Source organism: Chiloscyllium punctatum, chromosome 23 (assembly GCF_047496795.1).
Source record: "Chiloscyllium punctatum isolate Juve2018m chromosome 23, sChiPun1.3, whole genome shotgun sequence".
NCBI classification, from domain to species: domain Eukaryota; kingdom Metazoa; phylum Chordata; class Chondrichthyes; order Orectolobiformes; family Hemiscylliidae; genus Chiloscyllium; species Chiloscyllium punctatum.
This window is the reverse complement of record NC_092761.1, coordinates 90,263,566-90,285,026: the sequence shown is the minus strand read 5'-3', so window position 1 is coordinate 90,285,026 and position 21,461 is coordinate 90,263,566. Positions and strand designations below refer to the sequence as shown.

The window sequence follows — 21,461 nt, the reverse complement described above, 5'->3', positions numbered from 1 at the left end:
GTTGATGATGCCTTCCATCACTTTACTGATGATCGAGGGTAGGCTGATAGGCGATAATTGGCCTGGATGGATTTGTCCTGGTTTTTTATGTACAGGACATAGCTGGGTAATTTTCCACATTACTGGGTAAATGTCAGTGCTGTAACTGGACTGTAACAGCTTGGCTAGGGGAGCGGCAAATTCTGGAGCAGTAGTATTGCCGGAATGTTCTCAAGGCCTGTAGCCTTTGCAGTATCCAGTGCCTCCAACTGATTCTGGATATCGTAGGGAGTGAATCGGAATGGCTGAAGCCTGCTATCTGTGATGCTGGGGACCACTGCAGGAGACAGAGAAGAATCTTCCATTTGGCACATCTGGCTGAAGATTACTGTGAAAGTTTCAGTCTTATCTTTTGCCCTGATGTGCTGGGCTCTGCCATCATTGAGGATGGGGATATTTGTGGAGCCTCCTCCTCTCGTGACTTGTTTAATTGTCCACCACCATTCACGACTGGATGTGGCAGGATTGCAGATCTTAGATCTGATTCACTGGTTGTGGGATTGCTTAGCTCTGTCTATCACTTGTTGCTTATGCTGTTTGCAATTAGTCCCCATTTTGATGTTATGCCTGGTGCTGGTCCTGTATATTCTCTTGCGCTCTCTACTGAACCAGGACTAAGTCCTTGGTTTGATGGTAACGGTAGAGTGGAGGAAATAATGTGAAAATGGGACTTTGACTACATAAGGACTGCACAGTGATCTCTCTTACTAATACTGTCTTTGATGGCTGTATCTGCAGCTGACAGATTGGGGACGATGATGTCTGCCATGTCCCTCCCTCTTGTTGGTTCCCTGCCTACCTGCTGCATGGACTCAATTCCTTTCCTGGCTGAGGTCCCTCCTCCTCAACCCCTCCCCTCAGCTGAAGGGGTTAAATCACCACCACTCATCTATCTCTCTCTCTCTCTCTCTCTCTCTCTAATGAGAGAACAGCGCCAACCTTACCTTTTATATAAACGCAGGTCTTTTTTGGCATTGTTGTTGCTAATTGTCAACGCGTTGGAGAGAGTGCAGAAGTGATTTACAGGAATGATTCCAGCTATGAGAAAAATAACTGAAAGAAACTGTGGATGCTGGAAATCAGAAACAAGAACAGAAATTGCTGCAAAGACTCAGCAGGTCTGGCAGCATCTGTGGAGAGAAAGCAGAGTCAACATTTTGGATCCAGTGACCCTGCTTTCGAACCCAGCAATGGGAAATGTCAGCGATGAGGACAGATTGAAGAAGTTGGGACTGTTCTCCTCGGAGAGAGAGGAAGGCTGAGAGGAGATTTGATCAAGGTTTTCAAAATCATGAGTTGGGATAGATAGAGTGGATAGGGAGAAACTGTTCCTGCTCTTAAAAGGAACAAGAAATGAGAGGGTAGGGATTTAAAGTAAAGATGAAGCGAGGGTGATGTGAAGAATAATGTTTTCACCCAGCGAGCAGTCAGGGCATGGAATTCACTGCCTGGAGATATGGGGGAGGCAGCTTCAGTTCAGACACTCAAGAGGGATACTGGATAATTATTTGGATAGTGGAGGTATGAGAATAGCGCAGGAGATTGGAACTGGGTAATGATGCTCAATTGAAGAGCTGGTGCAGGCATGATAATCGGAATGGTCTGCTGCTGCAGTGTAATAATTCGGTAATACTGTGATGTGCGTGTGAAAGCAATGGGTATTGAAAATACAAGGAAGCCTGCTCTTCCAACCTGAGGGCGTGTGGTTTAAACCCATTTCTCGGATTTACTATTTTGTTATAATCCTGAGTGCTCAGATCTCTCTTCCTCTGGGCTTTATGCAGAGGCTGCAATGGAATCAGTTAGATGCAGTGAGGCGTAAAATACCAAATAAAACTATGCTGTGTTCTAAGCTATGGCGGACTTAACAAAGACATCACACTGATCTTAGATTTGTTGAGAACACAAAATTATGAACAAATGTCTTTAACTTTGAAATGGTAATGTCACAGCCTAACTCTTTAACAGGACTAGAATATTATTGATGTCTGCAGTCTGAGCTCAGAGCTCAACCCACCTCATTAGTGAGACTTCCTACTGAAGATATTACAAAAGGCACTTGGAATTACTTTTCTAACTGTGTGACACACTGAACATTACTGTACGTTGAGTCGTAGAGATATATAGCACAGAAACAGACCCTTCGGTCCAACCCGTCCATGCCGACCAGATATCCCAACCCAATCTAGTCCCACCTGCCAGCACCCGGCCCATATCCCTCCAAACCCTTCCTATTCATATACCCATCCAAATGCCTCTTAAATGTAGTAATTGTACCAGCCTCCACCACATCCTCTGGCAGCTCATTCCAGACACACGCCACCCTCTGTGTGAAACAGTTGCCCCTTAGGTCTCTTTTATATCTTTCCCCTCTCACCCTAAACCTATGCCCTCTAGTTCTGGACTCCCTGACCCCAGGGAAAAGACTTTGCCTATTTACCCTATCCATACCCCTCATAATTTTGTAAACCTCTATAAGGTCACCCCTCAGCCTCCGACGCTCCAGGGAAAACAGCCCCAGCCTGTTCAGCATCTCTCTATAGCTCAAATCCTCTAACCTGGGAACATCCTTGGAAATCTTTTCTGAATCCTTTCAAGTTTCACCACATCTTTCCAATAGGAAGGAGACCAGAATTGTATGCAATATTCTAACAGTGGCCTAACCAATGTCCTGTACAGCCGCAACATGACCTCCCAACTCCTGTACTCAATACTCTGACCAATAAAGGAAAGCATACCAAATGCCTCCTTCACTATCCTATCTACCTGCGACTCCACTTTCAAGGAGCTATGAACCTGCACTCCAAGGTCTCTTTGTTCAGCAACACTCCCTAGGACCTTACCATTAAGTGTATAAGTCCTGCTAAGATTTGCTTTCCCAAAATGCAGCACCTCGCATTTATCTGAATTAAACTCCATCAGCCACTCCTGTTATGAAGCTTTACCTTTAAGAGAGTTAAATGTAGAATGACCTGACACAGCACCAAGTGTTCTGAACAAGGTAACAACGTTACATTTGGTCAAACATCTAGATTAACTGGGTTGCCTGGATACAAAAAAAGAACAAATACAAATTTGGCCAATCAGTTTAAATTATGCTTCAGGCATACAACACGGGGTAAATCCCCCTCTACTACTTTAAACCAGCAACACAGAAAAGATTTATCCCGTGTGGTAATCTGTTCAAATTTGAGATGCAAGGAACTATTCCCAAAAGTCTGTATTTAAAGTAAAAATTAACAACTTTATTTTTTAAAGTCTAACAGAGAATAATTAAGTAATGACTATTTACAACTCCTTTCTCTAACCTATCTTCTCCTTCCCCTTCTATAATACTTGTCCGATAAAATCCCCGATTAAGATATACCAAAAATTTCAAATTTCAAAACCAGCCAGCTGTCAAATCCTCTCTTTATATCTTCCTTTGTCTTCTTTTCTTCTTCTTAGGGTTTCTGTTTCACAGGTCACTGATCAATAAAGGTACCTTTAAGAGAGCTATTCTTTGGGCAGTCTGGCTTGGCAGTTCTCCCTCAACTGTTCAATTTTTCCTGGTCTTATACCCTCAGCATCGGATTGTGCCATTGGTTTTAATATTGTCAAAATACTAAATTCAAACTTGATTGGAGGTTGGTATTTTGGGGTATAATTTAAACTAATTGGCCAAATTCAAACTTGTTTTTTTTGTTTCCAGGCAACCCAGTTAATCTAGCTGTTTGACCAAATGTTACATTGTTACCTTGTTCAGAACGCTTGGTACTGTGTCAGGTCATTCTGCTTTTAAATTTCTTAAAGATACAGTACCCCTTATAGCTTCATAACACTCCTCAGCCCATTGGCCCATCTGATCAAGATCCTGTTGTAATCTGAGGTAATCCTCTTCACTGTCCACTACACCTCCAATTTTGGTGTCATCTGCAAACCTACTAACGTTATTGCTCACAAGACAAAGCTTTTCACTGTGTCTCGGTACACGTGACAATAAATTCAATTCAATTCAATACCTCCTATGTTCACATCCAAATCATTTATATAAATGAGGAAAGGCAGTGGACCCAGCACCAAACTTTGTGGCACATCACTGGTCACAGGCCTCCAGTCTGAAGAGCAACTCTTGTAAATTTTTGAGTGACAGGAACCCCAATGTAATACATCATCCCTACGGTTCACACCGTTCACCTTGAAAAACATTAGCCTTGTGTTTACGTATTTCTCAAACCTTTGAATGTTGAAAATAGATTATTTCCAATTGTTCCCCATGCCTTCCATCAAACAAATGCAAAAACAGAATTTAATGCAGATCCTCACAAGCTGTGAGCTCTCATTATGGACTGACACCTAAATTGCCCACACACTGGGCAGTGAATGAGAAATCAGATTGGACTGACCATGAGAATGGTATTTACTTGAAAATATGCTTCACATTTGTTTATGGACTGAATGAACGTTACTGAAACAGATCATCTCTTTATTATCACAAGATTGAGCACAGGACCCTGCTGTGCAGAAATTAAATTACATATTTTCTACATTATACCACTAACTTCACATTATTAAGTAAAAAGAAAAACACTTTCATTGATATAGCACCTTTCATGATCACAGGACTCTCCCCCAATCCCCCCACCGCCCCATGCATGTTGCAATGACTGAAACACTTTAATAATGTGGAGAACACAGCAACCAACTTCACAGTTAAAAATCACACAATACCAGGTTATTGTCCAACAGGTTTAATTGGAAGCACTAGCTTTCGGAGCGTCGCTCCTTCATCAGGTGACAACCACCTGATTTTTAACTTTGTACACCCCAGTCCAACACCGGCGTCCAACACAACCAATTTCAGTAAACTCCCACAAACATCAAAGTGTAATCCATTTTGGAGACATTGGTTGGAGAATAAATATTGACCAGGACACCATGGACAGCTGTTACTCTACTGTCAACAGTGCTCTGGGATCTTTCACATCTAGCTGAGGGGATAGCCAGGACCCTGGGTTACTGTGCCAACTCCCATACAGCAGCACTCAGAACCATATCAGCCTAGACTTCCGAGCTCAAAGACCGAGTCGGATTTGATCCCGACACACATCGGACGCAGGGGCGAGAGTGTTAGTGCTGGAGCCACTTGTAACTTGACACAGCACTTTGAGAAGGCCTGATGACAGGAAGCTAAAGAAATGACAGGCGTTTTGCAAATAAAGTGAAACTTATATGATAAATCCAAGTTAGTGCCACTGTTGTGTATTCAGCTTTACAATGTCTGACTTGTGCAGGTACAACTTAGACCCATTTCCAAATACTATGCAGCAGTAAACTTAAATATGTGTGTGGGGGGTGGTGTGGGTTTAACAGTACTTAAAGGCAAAGCAATTGTAAGGTCTGTCAGTGTGAGCACCATTCCTGCACCACTGTCCTTTTCTCGATATAATTTCGCACAAGGCAGGATGGGGGAAGGGAAGACAAGGCATCATATAATCTGATTCATTGGAGATTGAGAACAATCTGCAAAGTCTTCTGTCAGTGACAGTGACCTCCCCATGATCACAGGAGTTATGTCAGCAGGTGGACAGTGATGAAAACCTTTGATTGAGGGGCCTGTCCTTCACCAAGCATGGCTCAAAACCCCAAATCATAAACACATGTCATTAATGCCTTCTTCCAAATGCAATGGCTAACATCTAACCTTAAGATTAAAAGGATCACTAGTGGTACAACTGAAAAATAACCATCTTTCTAAAGCTGTTCTTCACGACCAGAGGATGCGCAAAGAGTTTCACAGCATCTTTCAAACTGTGGACACTGTTGTTTTGCAAAAAATGCAACAACCAAGTTGTGCACTGCACGGTGGCTCAGTAGTTAGCACTGCTGCCTCATAGCGCCAGGGACCCAGGTTTGATTCCAGCCTCGGGCAACTGTCAGTGTGGAGTTTGCATGTTCAACCTGTGTCTGTGTGGGTTTCCTCCGGGTGCTCTGGTTTCCTCCCACAATTCAATGATGTGCAAGGTTAGATGGACTAGCCATGAGAAATGCAGGGTTACAAGGATTGAGTGGGATGCTATTCAGATGGCTGATGTGAAAGTGATGGGCTTCCTCACTGTAGGGACTCTATGAAACTCCCACAAATAGCAATGTGATGATGAGCAACTAGTCAATTTTTTACCAGTGTTTGGGTGAGGGATAAATCTCATCCAGGATGTTGTCCAGGGATTCCTTGCTCTGATTCCAACAGCAGATGTATAATCTTTTCATTCACCTTCAAAGGTAAACAGTCCCCAGCTTAGTGTCTCAGTTGTATCTGAAAGGAGTCTGTACAAAACTGGAGTGCTCCTTTGAACCCTCGGCTATAAACACACAAAGCCACAGGCTCCACATTCAGGCAGCCTGTTAATAGCTGTCTGAGGGTTGTGCCAATACAGACTTCCGCAACGAGGCAACACCTTTTACAGTAGATGGGAGGAACAACCGGGAAGAGGAGGAACCCCAGCTTCATCACCTTCCCTCTGCCTAGTGATTATGCTCCATTCAGTCAATCAATCAATCAATCAGTTGTAAACTGATCTAGGGCCAGAAGATAAAGAGCTGGCACTGTCTCACCATACATCACAGAACTGAGTTTACAGTGGTGTGAACGAGCTGGTCTGATCAGCTATTGACAACCTTGATGGATAACCTTGGGTTTCTTCAAATGGCGAGCTGCCCATGTGTGTGAGGAAACGGACAGCTTCACAGAGACAGGAAGGGACAGGATGGCAAAGACAGAAGTGGGAAATCAAGGGAGAGCATTGCAGGGAAAAGATAAAAGGGGGAGATGGATAGAAGGAAGAAACCAAGATAAAAGGACGAAAGATGAGGAAACAGGAGAGACAGAAGTAGAGAAAGCAGTGAAAGATAGGAGAATAAATTGCATTTACTGACAATCTGTGAGCAATAATTTTGCAAGCAAATCTCCGTGGAAACAGGAACGTGTTTACCAAACACTTCTGTAGGAGTAAGGGCTCACAGGATGATATTTTATTGAAGGCTTACAGTCAGAACAGCTCCTGCTGTGGATGATATTTGAACAGACTGAAGCTTAAGAAAACTGTAACTCTCACGTGTCCCCATTTAATTATACATGGGATAAGCAAGGGCAGGCTGCAGCTCATCGCACCCCCCACCCCGGGGATCCGACAGCTCACTGATCCTTTCAGTCAATGTCACATCATCACTGCGGTAACCCTAACCACCATTAACTAGTCAGGGTTATAATGTCAGCCTGGGTCTGGGTTACACACCGCCTCCATCTACCTCAGCTTGGAGACTGATGCCTCAGTATATCCGGGGTGTCCATGTTGACTAATCTGTACTGGTTTATTGAAGTTAGTCAGTAGAAGTTCAGTGACCACTGAAGGAGAAACAATTTCAGGGTCAGAGTGGTTGCAATAGAACCACCCACTCCTGTCACAACTCAGACCAAGGATAGACAACCAGTAATATTGGGGAAATTAAATTAATAACCTTCATTACTGTACGTTTCGACACAAAATTCCTGTTGATCGTGTTTGACATACGATGTGCAGTTCAGTGATTACCCTTGTCCTATACTTACCCATTGAAAAGAGTCTGCTGATTTCAGCCACATTTGAACTTTAAGCTGCCTCAGCCAGCTTTGTACCTTAGGCAAGTATTTATTTAAAATAAACATGTAATCTATTCATTAACCGGCCTCTCCTACCTGTTCACAGTTCCATCCCAAATCTTATCACCTTATGTCATAACACTTTGAGTGTGAACAGCTGATTGAAACTGATCCAAAACCATCTCTGCCTGAAACAAGCCGAGAACTGTTTAACTTTCTGGGGATAGGATAAAGCCATGAATTTCCTGAAACACAGTGTGTTTAATACCTTTCAAATGGGGCCTTTGTAATAAGAGTCATAGAGGTGTACAGCATGGAAACAGACCCTTCGGTCCAACCTGTCCATGCCGACCAGATATCCCAACCCAATCTAGTCCCACTTGTCAGCACCCGGTCCATATCCCTCCAAACCCTTCCTATTCATATACCCATCCAACTGTCTCTTAAATGTTGTAATTGTACCAGCCTCCACCACTTCCTCTGGCAGCTCATTCCATACACACACCACCCTCTGTGTGAAAAAGTTGCCCCTTAGGTTTTTTAAAATATTTTCCCTCTCACCCTAAACCTATGCCCTCTGGTTCTGGACTTCCCCACCCCAGGGAAAAGACTTTGCCTATTTACCCTATCCATGCCCCTCATGATTTTATAAACCTCTATAAGGTCACCCCTCAGCCTTCGAAGCCCCAGGGAAAACAGCCCCAGTCTGTTCAGCCTCTCCCTGTAGCTCAAACCCTCCAAACCTGGCAACATCCTTGTAAATCTTTTCTGAATCCTTTCAAGTTTCACAACATCCTTCCAATAGGAAGGAGACCAGAATTGCACACAATATTTCAACAGTGGCCTAACCAATGTCCTGTACAACGCAACATGACCTCCCAACTCCTGTACTCAATACTCTGACCAATAAAGGAAAGCATACCAAACGCCTTCTTCACTATCCTATCTACCTACGACTCCACCTTCAAGGAGCTATGAACCTGCACTCCAAGGTCTCTTTGTTCAGCAACACTCCCTAGGACCTTACCATTAAGTGTATAAGTCCTGCTAAGATTTGCTTTCCCAAAACGCAGCACCCCATATTTATCTAAATTAAACTCCATCTGCCACTTCTCAGCCCATTGGCCCAATTGATCAAGATCCCGTTGTAATCTGAGGTAACCCTCTTCACTGTCCACTACACCTCCAATTTTGGTGCCACCATCTGCAAACTTACTAACTGTACCTCTTATGCTCGCATCCAAATCATTTATGTAAATGACAAAAAGTTAAGGATCCAGCACCAATCCTTGTGGCACTCCACTGGTCACAGGCCTCCAGTCTGAAAAACAACCCTCCACCACCACCCTCTGTCTTCTACCTTCAGTTCTGTATCCAAATGGCTAGTTCTCCCTGTATTCCATAACTTTGCTAACCAGTCTCCCATGGGGAACCTGGTCGAACGCCTTACTGAAGTCCATATAGATCAATTGATTGACCCCGATGGTCAGGGCAATATCTGAAATGACTAGACTTTAGAGATGATGGAGACTGCACCTTGAAACAATTGGGATTTTAAGAGGATCACATCAGCACAACTAAACATACCAACCCTTTAACTAAACCATGTGAATATGAAGATTTTCCCTCACAATGCTGCTTTGTGGATCAGATGAGGTTGTGATCGCTCCAGTGTATGGAAAACTCCTCTTGACAGTAAGTGGGAGATGCTAATATACCAGATAAATATAGAATCATTCATACAGAAGTGACCCTTTGAGTAGTGTACCTTCTAAAATACACTACCATCTGCACTCGGCCCACTTTCACACACTGGACCCTTAGCCTTGAATGTTATGACACTTCATGCTCATCCAAGATTTTTTTCTAAAAAGGGTTGGGAGGTTACCCACCTGAGCTACCCGGCAGTGCTTTCCAGACACCCACCATCCTCTGGGTGAAAACATCTTTCCTCAGATTCCCTCTAAACCGTCTGCCTTCCATTGGACAGAAGTCTGTCTCCTTGTTATTGACCCTTCAACTGAGGAGAACAGCTGCTTTCTATCCAACCATTCCACGCCCCTCATAACTTGTAACACCTCTACTAGCCTCCCTTCCACTGTTTCTCTCTCTCTCTAAATTAAACAACCTGAGTTTATCCAGCCTCTCTTCATAAAATGCTACAGCCAAGGCAACATCCAGATGAATAACATAAGATACAGGAGCAGAATTAGTCCATTGAGTCCATCAAGTCAGGTCCACCATTAGATCATGGCTGGTATGTTTCCCTACCCCATTCTCCTGCCTTTTCACCATAACTCTTGATCCCTTCACTCAAGAAGTTATCTATCTCTGTCTTCTCACTCAATGACTTGGCCTCCATGCCCTCTGCAGCAATGAGATTCACAGATTCCCAACCTCCAACTGAAGAAATTCCCCTTCACCTCAGTTCTAAAGGGTCACCCCTTCACTCCTGTAGCTGTTACCCCCCCCCCGGGGTCCTCATCTGCTCCATTCTATCCAGGTCCCTCAGTATTCTCTTAAGTTTCAAAGAGATTCAATTAATCTCACATCCACCCTCTCCAATACTAAATATCTTTTGGATTTGCAACCCCCAGGCTGTGGAATAAAGGCAAGCCAGAAACAAGCTGAGCTCAGTATCCGGAGAGCCGGGGTGAATTATCCACCCTCCCAACCCCAGCCCCAACTCACAGAGCATCAAGAGTAAGAGATTTCCTTTCCCAGAGCCACACTTGAGCTTTCATTTGTCCAAGCCCTAAAGGATACCCATTATTCTACATCTCTGTCCTAGAGCCAAGGATACCATTCCAATGGCAGGACAGCAACTGGAAATTCTAACACCTCTGCTGGGAATGATACCTGGGCAGAAGGATCCCACTGACAAAAACACTCACTCACTCAAAGGGCAGGAGGACTTTCATTTGAGAGTCACTGGGTAAGGTGGCAAATCACAGTTGACAATTTACAGATGAGGGAATGCGGTTGGCTAGTTGCACTAGGAACACCTGAGGACTTTAGTGGTGTCTGGTGTCTCCTGGGAGAGTTAGCCACATTTCACAGTAGAAGGAGGGAGATTCAGGGTAGGTGTTTGACCTTGTGATGAACTTAAAGGCAGATTGTTTGTTTATTATCACAATCTGGGAGCTTGCTGTGCAAATTAACTTCGGTGCTTCCTAGACCTCAGCAGTAAGGGTCTTTCCCCAGGGTAGGGGAGTTCAAAACTAGAGGGTTAAGGTGAGAGGAAAACATTTTGAGAGAGACCAGAGGGACCACTCTTTCCAGACGGCAGTGTCCGTGTGGAATGAACTGTCAGGGGAAATGGTGGATACAGGTACAATTACAACATTCAAAAGACATTTGGGCAGGTACACGATTAGGAAAGGTTTAGAGGGATATTGGTCAAATGCAGGAAGGTGGAATTTGGGAAACTTGGTTGGCATGTTTGAGTTGGATCAAAGGGTCTGCTTCCGTGCTGTATGACTCTATGAATCTGTACATTGAAAAGCCTTTGGAATCATCCATTTTTAAAGTTAATTTATCTGCAAAAGAATGATCAAATCAAGAAATGTTTAACTTTTAAACAGTTTGATTACACACTCCCAGGACAGATACAGCATGGGGGTCAGATTACAAAATATCTCCCTGTACTCTATATTGAAGGTAAAGCTCTCTCTACACTGTCTCCCCCATCATACGCTCCCAGGACAGGGAGAACACAGGGTTAGATACAGAGAATCATTTTCTGCACACATTACCCTATCAACATTGGTAGCTTCTGAAGAGCATGGTACTTGAGCAATGCCTTATTTCCATTTCTGGTACAGAGTCTCTTTCTGGAATTCCTGGGGCCGGTCTAGTATCATATTGTGAATGGTCGGCATGGACGGGTTGGACCGAAGGGTCTGTTGTGAATGAAGATGTGTACTCGAATCTCAAGAAGAGTGGCTGAGATGACCCAAAACAATGTGATGTCCAAAGGACAAGACAACAGACCCTTCCAACCCACTAGTTTGAACATCAAGAGCCAGAGATGAAAGGCCAACGTCACTGTCTGTGACCTCAGTTAGCCCCTCACTGCAGGTCGTTCATTAAAGGTGAAAGGACAATCTTTCAGAATTTCACTCGACTTCTCAATGCTCATGTGAACTGAGATTTGTTAGCAATGTGTGATAAACTTAGCCTTTCAAAATATCTGAATTGAAACTGACCCTTAATAAACTACAGAACACAAGTCAGTCAATGTGGGACAAAAGTCATGGGATTCTGGAATTTGCATTATACTTCACAGTAATGTAGTTCCTCAGTAACTACAGAATCTCTAACACAAAACTGGGACTATAAATGGAATTGTCCACCGGTCAGGTGATCTCAATCCCTGCTTTAGTGCAGTTCAGAATAATCACCTCCTTCTTCACTAACTCAATCTGGAATATTAACATCCCATATCCTTCCTGGTGATGTTACTGCCTGTATGTTTTGTAAACCATCAGTCACTTTCTGTATCTTGAGCTTTTCAACAGGATAGCGGTATCAGTCAGAGTTAGGCTTTGCCACCTTCACAGGTGTTATAACAGTAGATGTACAACTAGAAGTTAAGAAAATAAACATATCATGTACCACATTCTTAGATGTAAGGGTACAAATCAATAAACACTTGAATGGAATGATTTGCAGGACTGGGGAAAACATTAGGAAATGAATTATAGAATCTAGATGGCTTTTCCAAAAGGTTAGTAATGGACCAGCTGACCTCTTTCTATTCTAGATAGTTCTACAAACGTGCTTCATGGCTGGGGCATAATGTCACAACTTTTAACATTGAACTGTAGAGAACCAAGTGCAACCAAGAGCTGGAGACACTGAATTTGGTTTCAGTATAGCACCATAGAATCCCTACAGTTGGAAGCAGGCCATTTGGATCATTAAATCCACATCAGCCCGGTGAAGACCAACCCAGCCAGGACCCCCTCCTCCCCCATCATCGCTGTCACCCGGCATTTCCCAGCAACAATCCACCTAACCTACATCTCCCTGACACTACGGCAATTTAGGTGAAAGTGAGGACTGCAGATGCTGGAGATCAGAGTCAAGATTAGAGTGGTGCTGGAAAAGCACAGCAGGTCAGGCAGCATCCGAGAAGCAGGAAAATCAATGTTTCAGGCAGGAGCCCTTCATCAGGAATATTCCTCAGTTGCTACCTGACCTGCTGTGCTTTTCCAGCACCACTCTAATCTTGACTATGGACAATTTAGCATGGCCAATCCACCTAACCTGCACATCTTTGGATGGTGGGAAGAACCCCATATAGACACAGGGAGAATGTCTGTGTGGAGCTTGCACAGTCACTTGAGGGTGGAATTGAACCTGAGTCCCTGGTGCTGCCAGGTAGCAGCACTAACCACTGAGTCACCAGGCAACCCCATCCTGGCTTGGTCAGCCGGAAAGTGAAGGAGAGGATGGAAGAAAAGGAATATGTCTAGTATGTTCCCACTCCTTTCTCGCTTGACCATCTGCAGAAAGGAACTTGTCTGCTGGAAGGAGACAGGACTGAGCTCTCTACACTGACACGAGCTTTTTGTGAGACTGAACCAGAGAGCAGCATCATGGGAGGAAAAACAAGTACACTTGCATTTCTACATCATACCGCTGCCATCCTCAGGGCAACTCAAAGTGCTGTACACCTTTAGTGAAGCACATTTTAAAAGTGGGATCACTGTTGTAATGTAGAAACCGCAGCAACCAATTTACACAGAGCAAGATCCCACAATGCATGCAGCAATGGTGGGATTGACTGCTCAGATGACAAATGATGGTTAAGGGATAAATATTTGTTTCAAGATAGGGGGAAGAAATTGTCTTCTCTTTTTCAAAATAGTGCCACAGAGCCTTTTCACAAAGGCCTCAGTTTAAGATCCATCCAACAGGTTGCACGTAAGAACTGGAGGAGGACACTCGGCCCCCACCGACTGCCTGACAACTGATCTATAGCCAAACTCCACAGACCTGCCTTTGATCCATATCCCTTATTACCTTTGCTTAACAGAAAATTCTCTCTCTCAGACTTAAAATTAACAACTGATCCAGCATCCAATGCCATTTGTGGAAAAAGAGTTTGAAATCTTCACTACCCTTTGTGTGTCAAAGTGCTTCCTAACATTTCTCCTGAATGGTCTGGCCCTAATTTTTAGACTGTGCCTAGTTTGAGAATATCCAACCACTAGAAGTACTTTTTTTTTAATCTTCCCTGACTTTTCCTGTTAATATCTCGAAGGCTGACAATGCAGCATTCCCTCAGAATCGCACTGGGAGTGCCAGCCTGGATTGACAGTTCAGGCATTGGTGAAAAGGGGAGGTTTGAAAGGAAAAAAAAAACAAAATCCATATCCCCCGGTGAAGACAGACGCCTGAACTCAGACGCCTGAACCAATTCTTGTCTTTCTGACAAGAATCAGGAAAATTCACTAGATCAGAACCAACCGGAGAATAAAAACAGCAAACCAAGGAAATTTCCATTTGAAATTTTATTTAAAAAAAAAGAAGTTTCCCTCCCCCAAATAAGATTTGGAACATTTCACACACTTGGGCACATAACAGAGCAGGCAGGATCCACAACCAAACCACCTTCAACCAGAGAATCCATATCAAGAGAAACAACAAGAAAGGAAGCAGCCCAATAAAACAGATTGCATCTGCAACATCGTACAAAACATTACACAGTACACTTTACAAAATGGTTTTATTTGCACAATAGTTAACAAGATTCAATGAACACAGTATATCCCAACGCAGCACCAAACTGGGGAGCTTTAAATGAAAGCGTGACCATCTTGTAGCTCAGAACAGCCACACATGGCTAATTTACCTCTCGACCCTGAATTAATGGAAGAAGAAATGTCATGATTGGGCACAATGGCAGAGAACAACTAGCTATTTATCACAGCTCTGCACTGAGAGGGCAGAAGAACATAGCACTATGGTTAGACCAAGTACAAGCAAGAGTGGGATACTGATGGCATGCTTTGTTGTGTGGTCGGATTTCCAGCTGTCAATACATGTCGCTGGACGTAAATGGACAATAAAAGCAAATAACAGTACCTTGGCCACAGTGAGAGAGAGAGAGACAGAGAAAGAGAAAGAGAGAGAGAGAGAGAAAGCAAGAGAGAGAGAGAAAGCAAGAGAGAGCGAAAGAGAGAAAGAAAGAAAAGAGAGATATGCAAGTGAAGTATCTCTAAGGACGTGCAGACTCGGTGCGGGAGAAAGTCATGTCACTGCTTTCTCTCCAAATATTACTGCATCGCTGGAGTAAAGTGCATGTCACACTTCATTGCAGGACTTTTAAAGAGGGACCCAAGGGGCAACTTTTTCACGCAGAGGGTGGTGCATCTACAGAATGAGCTGCCAGAGGAAGTGGTGAAGGTTGGTACAATTACAACAACATTTAAAAGGGATTTGGATGGATATATGAATAGGAAGGGTTTGGAGGGATATGGGCCATTAGCTGGGAAATGGGACTGGATTAATTTAGGCTATCTGGTCAGCATGAAGGAGTTGGACCGAAGAGTCTGCTTCTGTGCTGTACAGCTCTATGACTCTGTCATACTGCATGACTGATACTTTTGTACAATTTGTTCACAGGGTGTGGGCTAGGCCTGCATTTACAACCCATCCCCAATTGCCCAGTTAAGAGTCAACCCCATTGCTGTTGGTCTGGAGTCACATGTAGGCCAGATCACATAAGGATGGCAGATTTCCTTCCCGAACAGACATTAGTGAATGCTGGAGCTCAGTTCGCCATTGGATATTGCTGGAGTTGAAAATACATCTTGAAATTCTCAAATGAATGAACTGATTACCTTCCAATGGTTTGTTATAAGACAAAAACCTATAAAAACTAAATGGACTTCATTTTTTGATCAGCTTTATGTGTACATGGAATGATAAATATTGAACACTTCAAATATACCAGTACTATTTTGAATTGACAATATTCTGGGATTTTACCCTTTGTCTCCTGATGCCCATGTCATGTATAAAGGTTCAAGACCCAAAATGTTTCTGGCCATTTGCATAGAACCTTGAAGCTCTAGGGATGGCAATGCTCTTTATCAGATGTGGTTATTGGAATTATTCTCTGATCACCGGGTAGTAGGTGATTTAAAAAGTGATCTTGTTCATTTCAGTCTGAGCAACAATCAGCATCACTCACCCAAACAGATTCCCTAAATTGTGACCATTTGTGCAAAAGACACATTGCTGAACACACGACCCAATACTGACTAGGAAGAAAGCGCTTTGTGCAGAAACATTGCTTCTGGCTGCGGTGCGCTGGTTTTATGGGGTGGGCCCACATACATAAATGAGGGTGCGTGGGGGGACTGAATGAGCTGCAAGTGAAGTTTCCAGTGATGGGGGGGGGGGGGGGGGGGGGGGGGGTGGGGGTGGGGGAGGAGGGTGGAGAAGGTGGGAGGCTAGGCAATTTGTACTTGAAGTAAGTTGGCATCATTCGTATAGAGATGTCCGAATTACATTATTCCTTAAACGTAACTTGAGCAGTATGTGAGAGATTCACGGAGTCCGGATCATATTTGCAGTTGGCTATGGTCTTGTTGAAGCAGCACTAGGCGTGTGGGGCGGGAGAGAGTTGGTTTGGACGATTACGGGGATCCTCATGACCAGCAAGGGTCAGTTAGGGAGATTGGGGTCAGGGTTGAAAGTGTCAGGATGAATTGCACCCATTGGAGGGGTGGAAGAGGAATCCATGGGAATAACAGAGAGGTGCGATCGGAGGGGTGGAGAGTTTGTGTGGATAGGGCCCGGGTATGTTGGGCAGAGGTGGGACACAGAGAACACTATCAGAATACGAACATGAGAGGGCAGCAGCAGTATTGCCCACATGTGGGTCCATCTCAGGTGTCAGGTACAATGTTTCAGTTCTCCCAATGAGAGTGATTTCAGACAATCTCCTTCACGGCGCACAGAATGAGGGGGTGGGTGCAGTGTGCGGACAAGTTCAGACAAAACCCCCGGAATGGCGAACACAACACAGGGCTGGAAAATGAACGTTCAATACAGTGTGGACAGAAAGATCCATTGTCATTTCTCCTGCACTGAGGAAGCATCCCCAATTTCCCCATTAATATGTGCCAACAGTGAGGGAGGTTAGTACACTGAGCTCACTGACTAAGCTATTGTCAGCAAATAATAATGCACATGCAAATGAAGTCAATCCAATCTAATGTGAAATATTTACATGTGGAATTTAAATGTGCAAAACATCCGTTTCACCTCTGTACTCTCAATAGCTTTCATGTGAACAGCAATGGGGTTGGGAGGGAAGGTTTTGGCTGTGATGAATTGCCTCCCTTGCTTTCCAAGAGGTTCTTTAATACAAAAACAGAAATTGCTGGTGAAACTCAGCTGGACTGGCTGGGGACAAACAGAGTTAGCATTTCAAGACTCTTCATTAGAATGGTCTCTTTTAGTGATAGCATTGGAACTGATTCTAATAAATAGATTCCCCAGCTGATAATCACACATCTCCCCTCGCGCTTAGATAGCATTTACAATCTTTATCATAGCCACATGGGAAAAGGCTAGAGAATGGAAATGGTGCCCACTGGGAACAGTGCATCACTAACAAAATTTCTCCCTCTCTCTTCTCATTAGAATGCTTTCAAGTGTTGATCGAGAACCAGTTAAATGCAAGTGTTGGAATGGTCAGTGAGCAGAGATTTAACCGGGGAAGTTTCATCAACATGTGCTAAATCTTAAAGCATAGTAACATTCAAATGGCACTGTAAAAACAAGCTGTGAAGGGGGAACAATGATACAACAAGGTACAAACAAAGATGTGCACCTATATTACGCTCCATCAGATCAGCTCTCATTAGATAACAGGAAGATGGAGTTAATCTGACATATAACAAACTTGTGCAATATTTACAAAAGCCTTTTCAAAGTCAAATACTTCTGATATGGAACAGTGTACTCTGAAACAATCCGTTACCCATCGGCTCATGTACAAACAAGATAGAAATAACATTAATGTGCCACCTTGAATCGCAAGTTATCCCCATGATGAGCTCAGCAAAGCACGAGCATTCCAACAAGACTGCGATGGGATAACTCTCAGACCCCTGCAAAAATACTGAAAATAGCCTTGCTAGCATTTATTTGCAAGTACTGATAGGAATATGGAAGGCAATGGTAAGGATAGCATAATGTGCTTCCCTCTCCACGCCCAAAGCTGAGACACTACTGAGTCATTTGCTAAACCACTTCAGAGTCAACCAGACAGGTGTGGGAATGGCATCAAGTTGGGAAGGACAGTTAGCTCCCTTCCTTAAAAGGGAATGAATAAATGGGAATTTTATCTCAATTAAATGGATTATGGTCATTTACTAACCTCAGCTTTTCATCTGCATTAACAAAACCAAATTCAAATGATCAAACTGCTACATACAGATTGGTACACCATTCCCTGGAAGAATAGTCCTCTACACCATCATGTTTGAAGATAGCTTCATAGAATCATACAGTACAGAGGAGATCCTTTGGCCCATCAAGCCTCTGCTATCAAAAATACTATTACCACACTAGTCATATTTTCCCCACAGTAGACTTTGAATGTTATGACTGTTCAAGTGCTCATTCACGTATTTTTTCAAGGTTATGAAGCATCCTGCCTCCATAAACCTCCCCCCCCCCCCCACCCCCACCCCAGGCAGTGCATTTCAGATTCTCTCCACCCTCAAGGTGACAAAACGTTTCCTCAAATTCCCTCTAAGCCTCCTGCCTTTTACTTAAAAATATGCCCCCTTGTTGCTCACTTGCTGACAGTTCAGAATTACAAAATAGTTTGGATAAAGGGTGCACTCCTGAAGTGTCATACCTTATGTTTTGAAGGATAGTGACTGATTGGTTGTGTATTTTGAGCAGTTTCCAAATGAGGATCCATAGCGGTATGGAGCAATCCCCTCTCCTTGTCTCACAACTCAGCAGCTAATCGTAATAGTCTTTGCCTGTGGATTCCTATGAACCTGATGGGTGGCTCACCTCTCGGATTTACAAGACAAAATGTCCCTGATCGCAAGAAGCTCAAGGTCATGTCTAAACTCATTGGTTGGAATGGTGGACAGTTTCGGCAAGCCAGCGGAATACAATGTTACCATTATTATTTATGGACAACACTTCTTCCACCCACTTTGAGGGCGTTTTTAGACAAAGGTAACTGTTGATGCATTTCACAAACAAAGAGAATGCTATGTTTGTTTGATAGCACATGCTGAACTGTGTCCCTGTTTTCTACTCTGCATAATGCCCATGTGTTTAATACTGTGGGAGGTGTGGTAGTTACTCTGCAGACCTGCTGACCACATGAAGAACAGACTGCAATTCTTTACCAAATTTACAATGGACAAAGAAGGCGAAAACTGGACCATTTTAAATCAGTTGCTGGCAAATAGACCTGCTCAACAACCTACAGTGCTGTAGGGTCCACATCTTGCAGTTCAAGGCACAGGTTTGTCACATTATCTCTTGCTTATCTGTAAATGGCCACTTCTTACTGCCCACTCAAGGAACCATCACCAGTTAAGTATTATGAATGGAACAGAATGCCAACTTAACAATAAATTACTGGTAAGGCTTTGAGAAAATGGACATATATTTAAGTCCAGTTCGAGAGATTTCCACTTTTGAAGAATCAGTGACTGACCCAAACATTAAACACATCTCTCTTTGTTCCCACAGAAACTATCTGACCTGCTGAGCCTTTTGAATATTTTATCGCAGATATCCAGCATCCACAGAAAATTGCTCTTGTCCACTCAATTAATGATTGTTCATTAACAATTACTCCACAGGCTCATGCAGGCTTGGTGATCACACCCATCAAATTTGGCCTCTGTGATGCATGGCTTAATTTTTATCAAATCGTCGTCGAAATGGACCTGGGTAACTACATTTGGACGAGGCAACACGATAGCTCTAACGTGATGTTATAAGCCCGAGAAATACATTATATTACATGACTGACTGCAGGCAAGATGCAGTACATTGAACATTTCGTTAAAGAGAATTCTGAAGCATGCACAGACAAGAATCAACAAGTGAGCCCAACATTTTTAAACATTGTAGAGACTTGTTAGAAATTTGTGTAGGGAAGGGTTTACACATCTTGGCAGCGCCACACTTCACATTGCCTGGAGAAATGGACATTCACATGCAGGAATGTTTTAAGCTGCAACCAGGACATCATTCAAGAGGGGGGGGAAATGTTCTCTTTATGCCAGGCAAATTAATTTTACCTAGAAGCTAAAAAAAATTGACAGCAAAGTTTTGATCCAAATGGTACCAAGGCATTTAAGGTACCCAAAGGGATCTTCTGTGGCTTTAGTGTTATGTGCAGTTTAAAAAAACAATAGTTGGTATTTACACATATTGATATCATCTAGTGGAAAATCCAGCTATAAATCCATTATTAGCTGCAGCATTTAGTGAGTGTTTGTAAAAACTCCAATTAAATGGAATATTAACAGTTGCTATCACATGTCATCACTAGTTGGTAACCAAACAAATTAACCACTCACCAGCAAAGGCCAGTAAGTTATTAGTCACATCCATCCAGTCCTAGTGAATGGTTATAAATTAATGAGAAGTTAATAAGAAGTTATGGTCATGCAGCCACAGAAGTGCTGACAGCCTGATTAAGTTCCAGTGTTTAGCACAAGTTACCTGATGTCTGTGTAGCATATCAAAGAGACATCAGTTTTTACAGAAGTCCAACTGATATAAGTGAGGATTACCCCGAATTAGTGCTATATAGACTAGTGTTCCCTTTCATTTTGAAACACTATCTGAGAACATTATTTATATTTTTTTGAATGAAATGTAAAAAATAAATCACAATGTAATCATTAAGACTTTAGCTGATGCAGAGTTTTACAGTGGAGCCAGGTGTACAGGAGGCAGGACACGCAGACATTGTCCTGCACCATGAGGGGTCTGGCACTACACATACCACTCTTTCTTTGAAATGATGGAGCCATCATTCTGCGATACCATGTCTTCCGTCAAATCCTGCGGATACTGGAAACTTAGAGTCTGCTCGTCAAAGTCCTCCTGCGTGTCGCTCTCGTCGACGGTGAAGTAAGGACGCTTGGAGTCTGTGTCAAAGTCTACACCATCACGGGAAACTTTCCTCTCATTCTCATAACTCACGTTCATGGAAGATGGCTTTTTATCCTCATCGGATTCCTCCTGATAAGAGATGTGCTCTGGAGCTGGGGGCATGATGCCAGCTTTGCTGTATCCATTCCCAAACACGTGTTTCTTTGTGTTGTAGTCACCCTTGAAGGTTTGTTGCCTCTTCCGAAGGACGATGAAGATTATGACACCGACAATCAAGACGAGAATCAGACCTCCCACAACTGCTCCAATCACCAAGGTCTTCCTGCTGCTTCCACTGCTGTCCAGACTCTCTCTCACACTTGGACTGCTTGTGCTGGATGGTAGGATTTGAGGGGATTCTGGGTAGGAAAAGACAGATGGAAGGGACAGTGTCAGTCCCGTGATTTGTAAGATGCAGTGACGAGGGGAAAGGGGAAGGGGAGACAGAGGGAAGGGAGAAAGATGGCTGAAATTAACAGTCTACATCTAAGCTGCTCTCTCAACATCATGACATTTACAAAGAGCACAGTTACGCTGCTGCCTTCGAGAACACATCTCCCACCCCCCGAGACAACCTGTGCTTATTGTCAAACAAAGGCAAAATAATGCAGATGCTGAAAATTTGAAACAGACA

The 21,461-nt window shown here is 43.4% G+C and overlaps 1 protein-coding gene across 5 annotated transcripts in view; it reads right to left on the bottom strand.

Annotated features, from left to right (window-relative positions):
• nectin1b (nectin cell adhesion molecule 1b) overlaps window positions 1–21,461 on the bottom strand; it is a 541,045-nt gene that overhangs the window by 298,148 nt on the left and 221,436 nt on the right. Inside the window, exon 6 of one of the 5 annotated variants that reach the window (XM_072593458.1) lies at window positions 16,075–21,186. The exons of the other annotated variants lie outside the window; for them this stretch is intronic. Within the exon in view, the coding sequence (XP_072449559.1) occupies window positions 20,669–21,186 (518 nt within the window). The 3' untranslated portion in view covers window positions 16,075–20,668. Of the gene's footprint in view, window positions 1–16,074; window positions 21,187–21,461 lie in introns of those variants that run through there. 5 annotated transcript variants of the gene reach the window in all.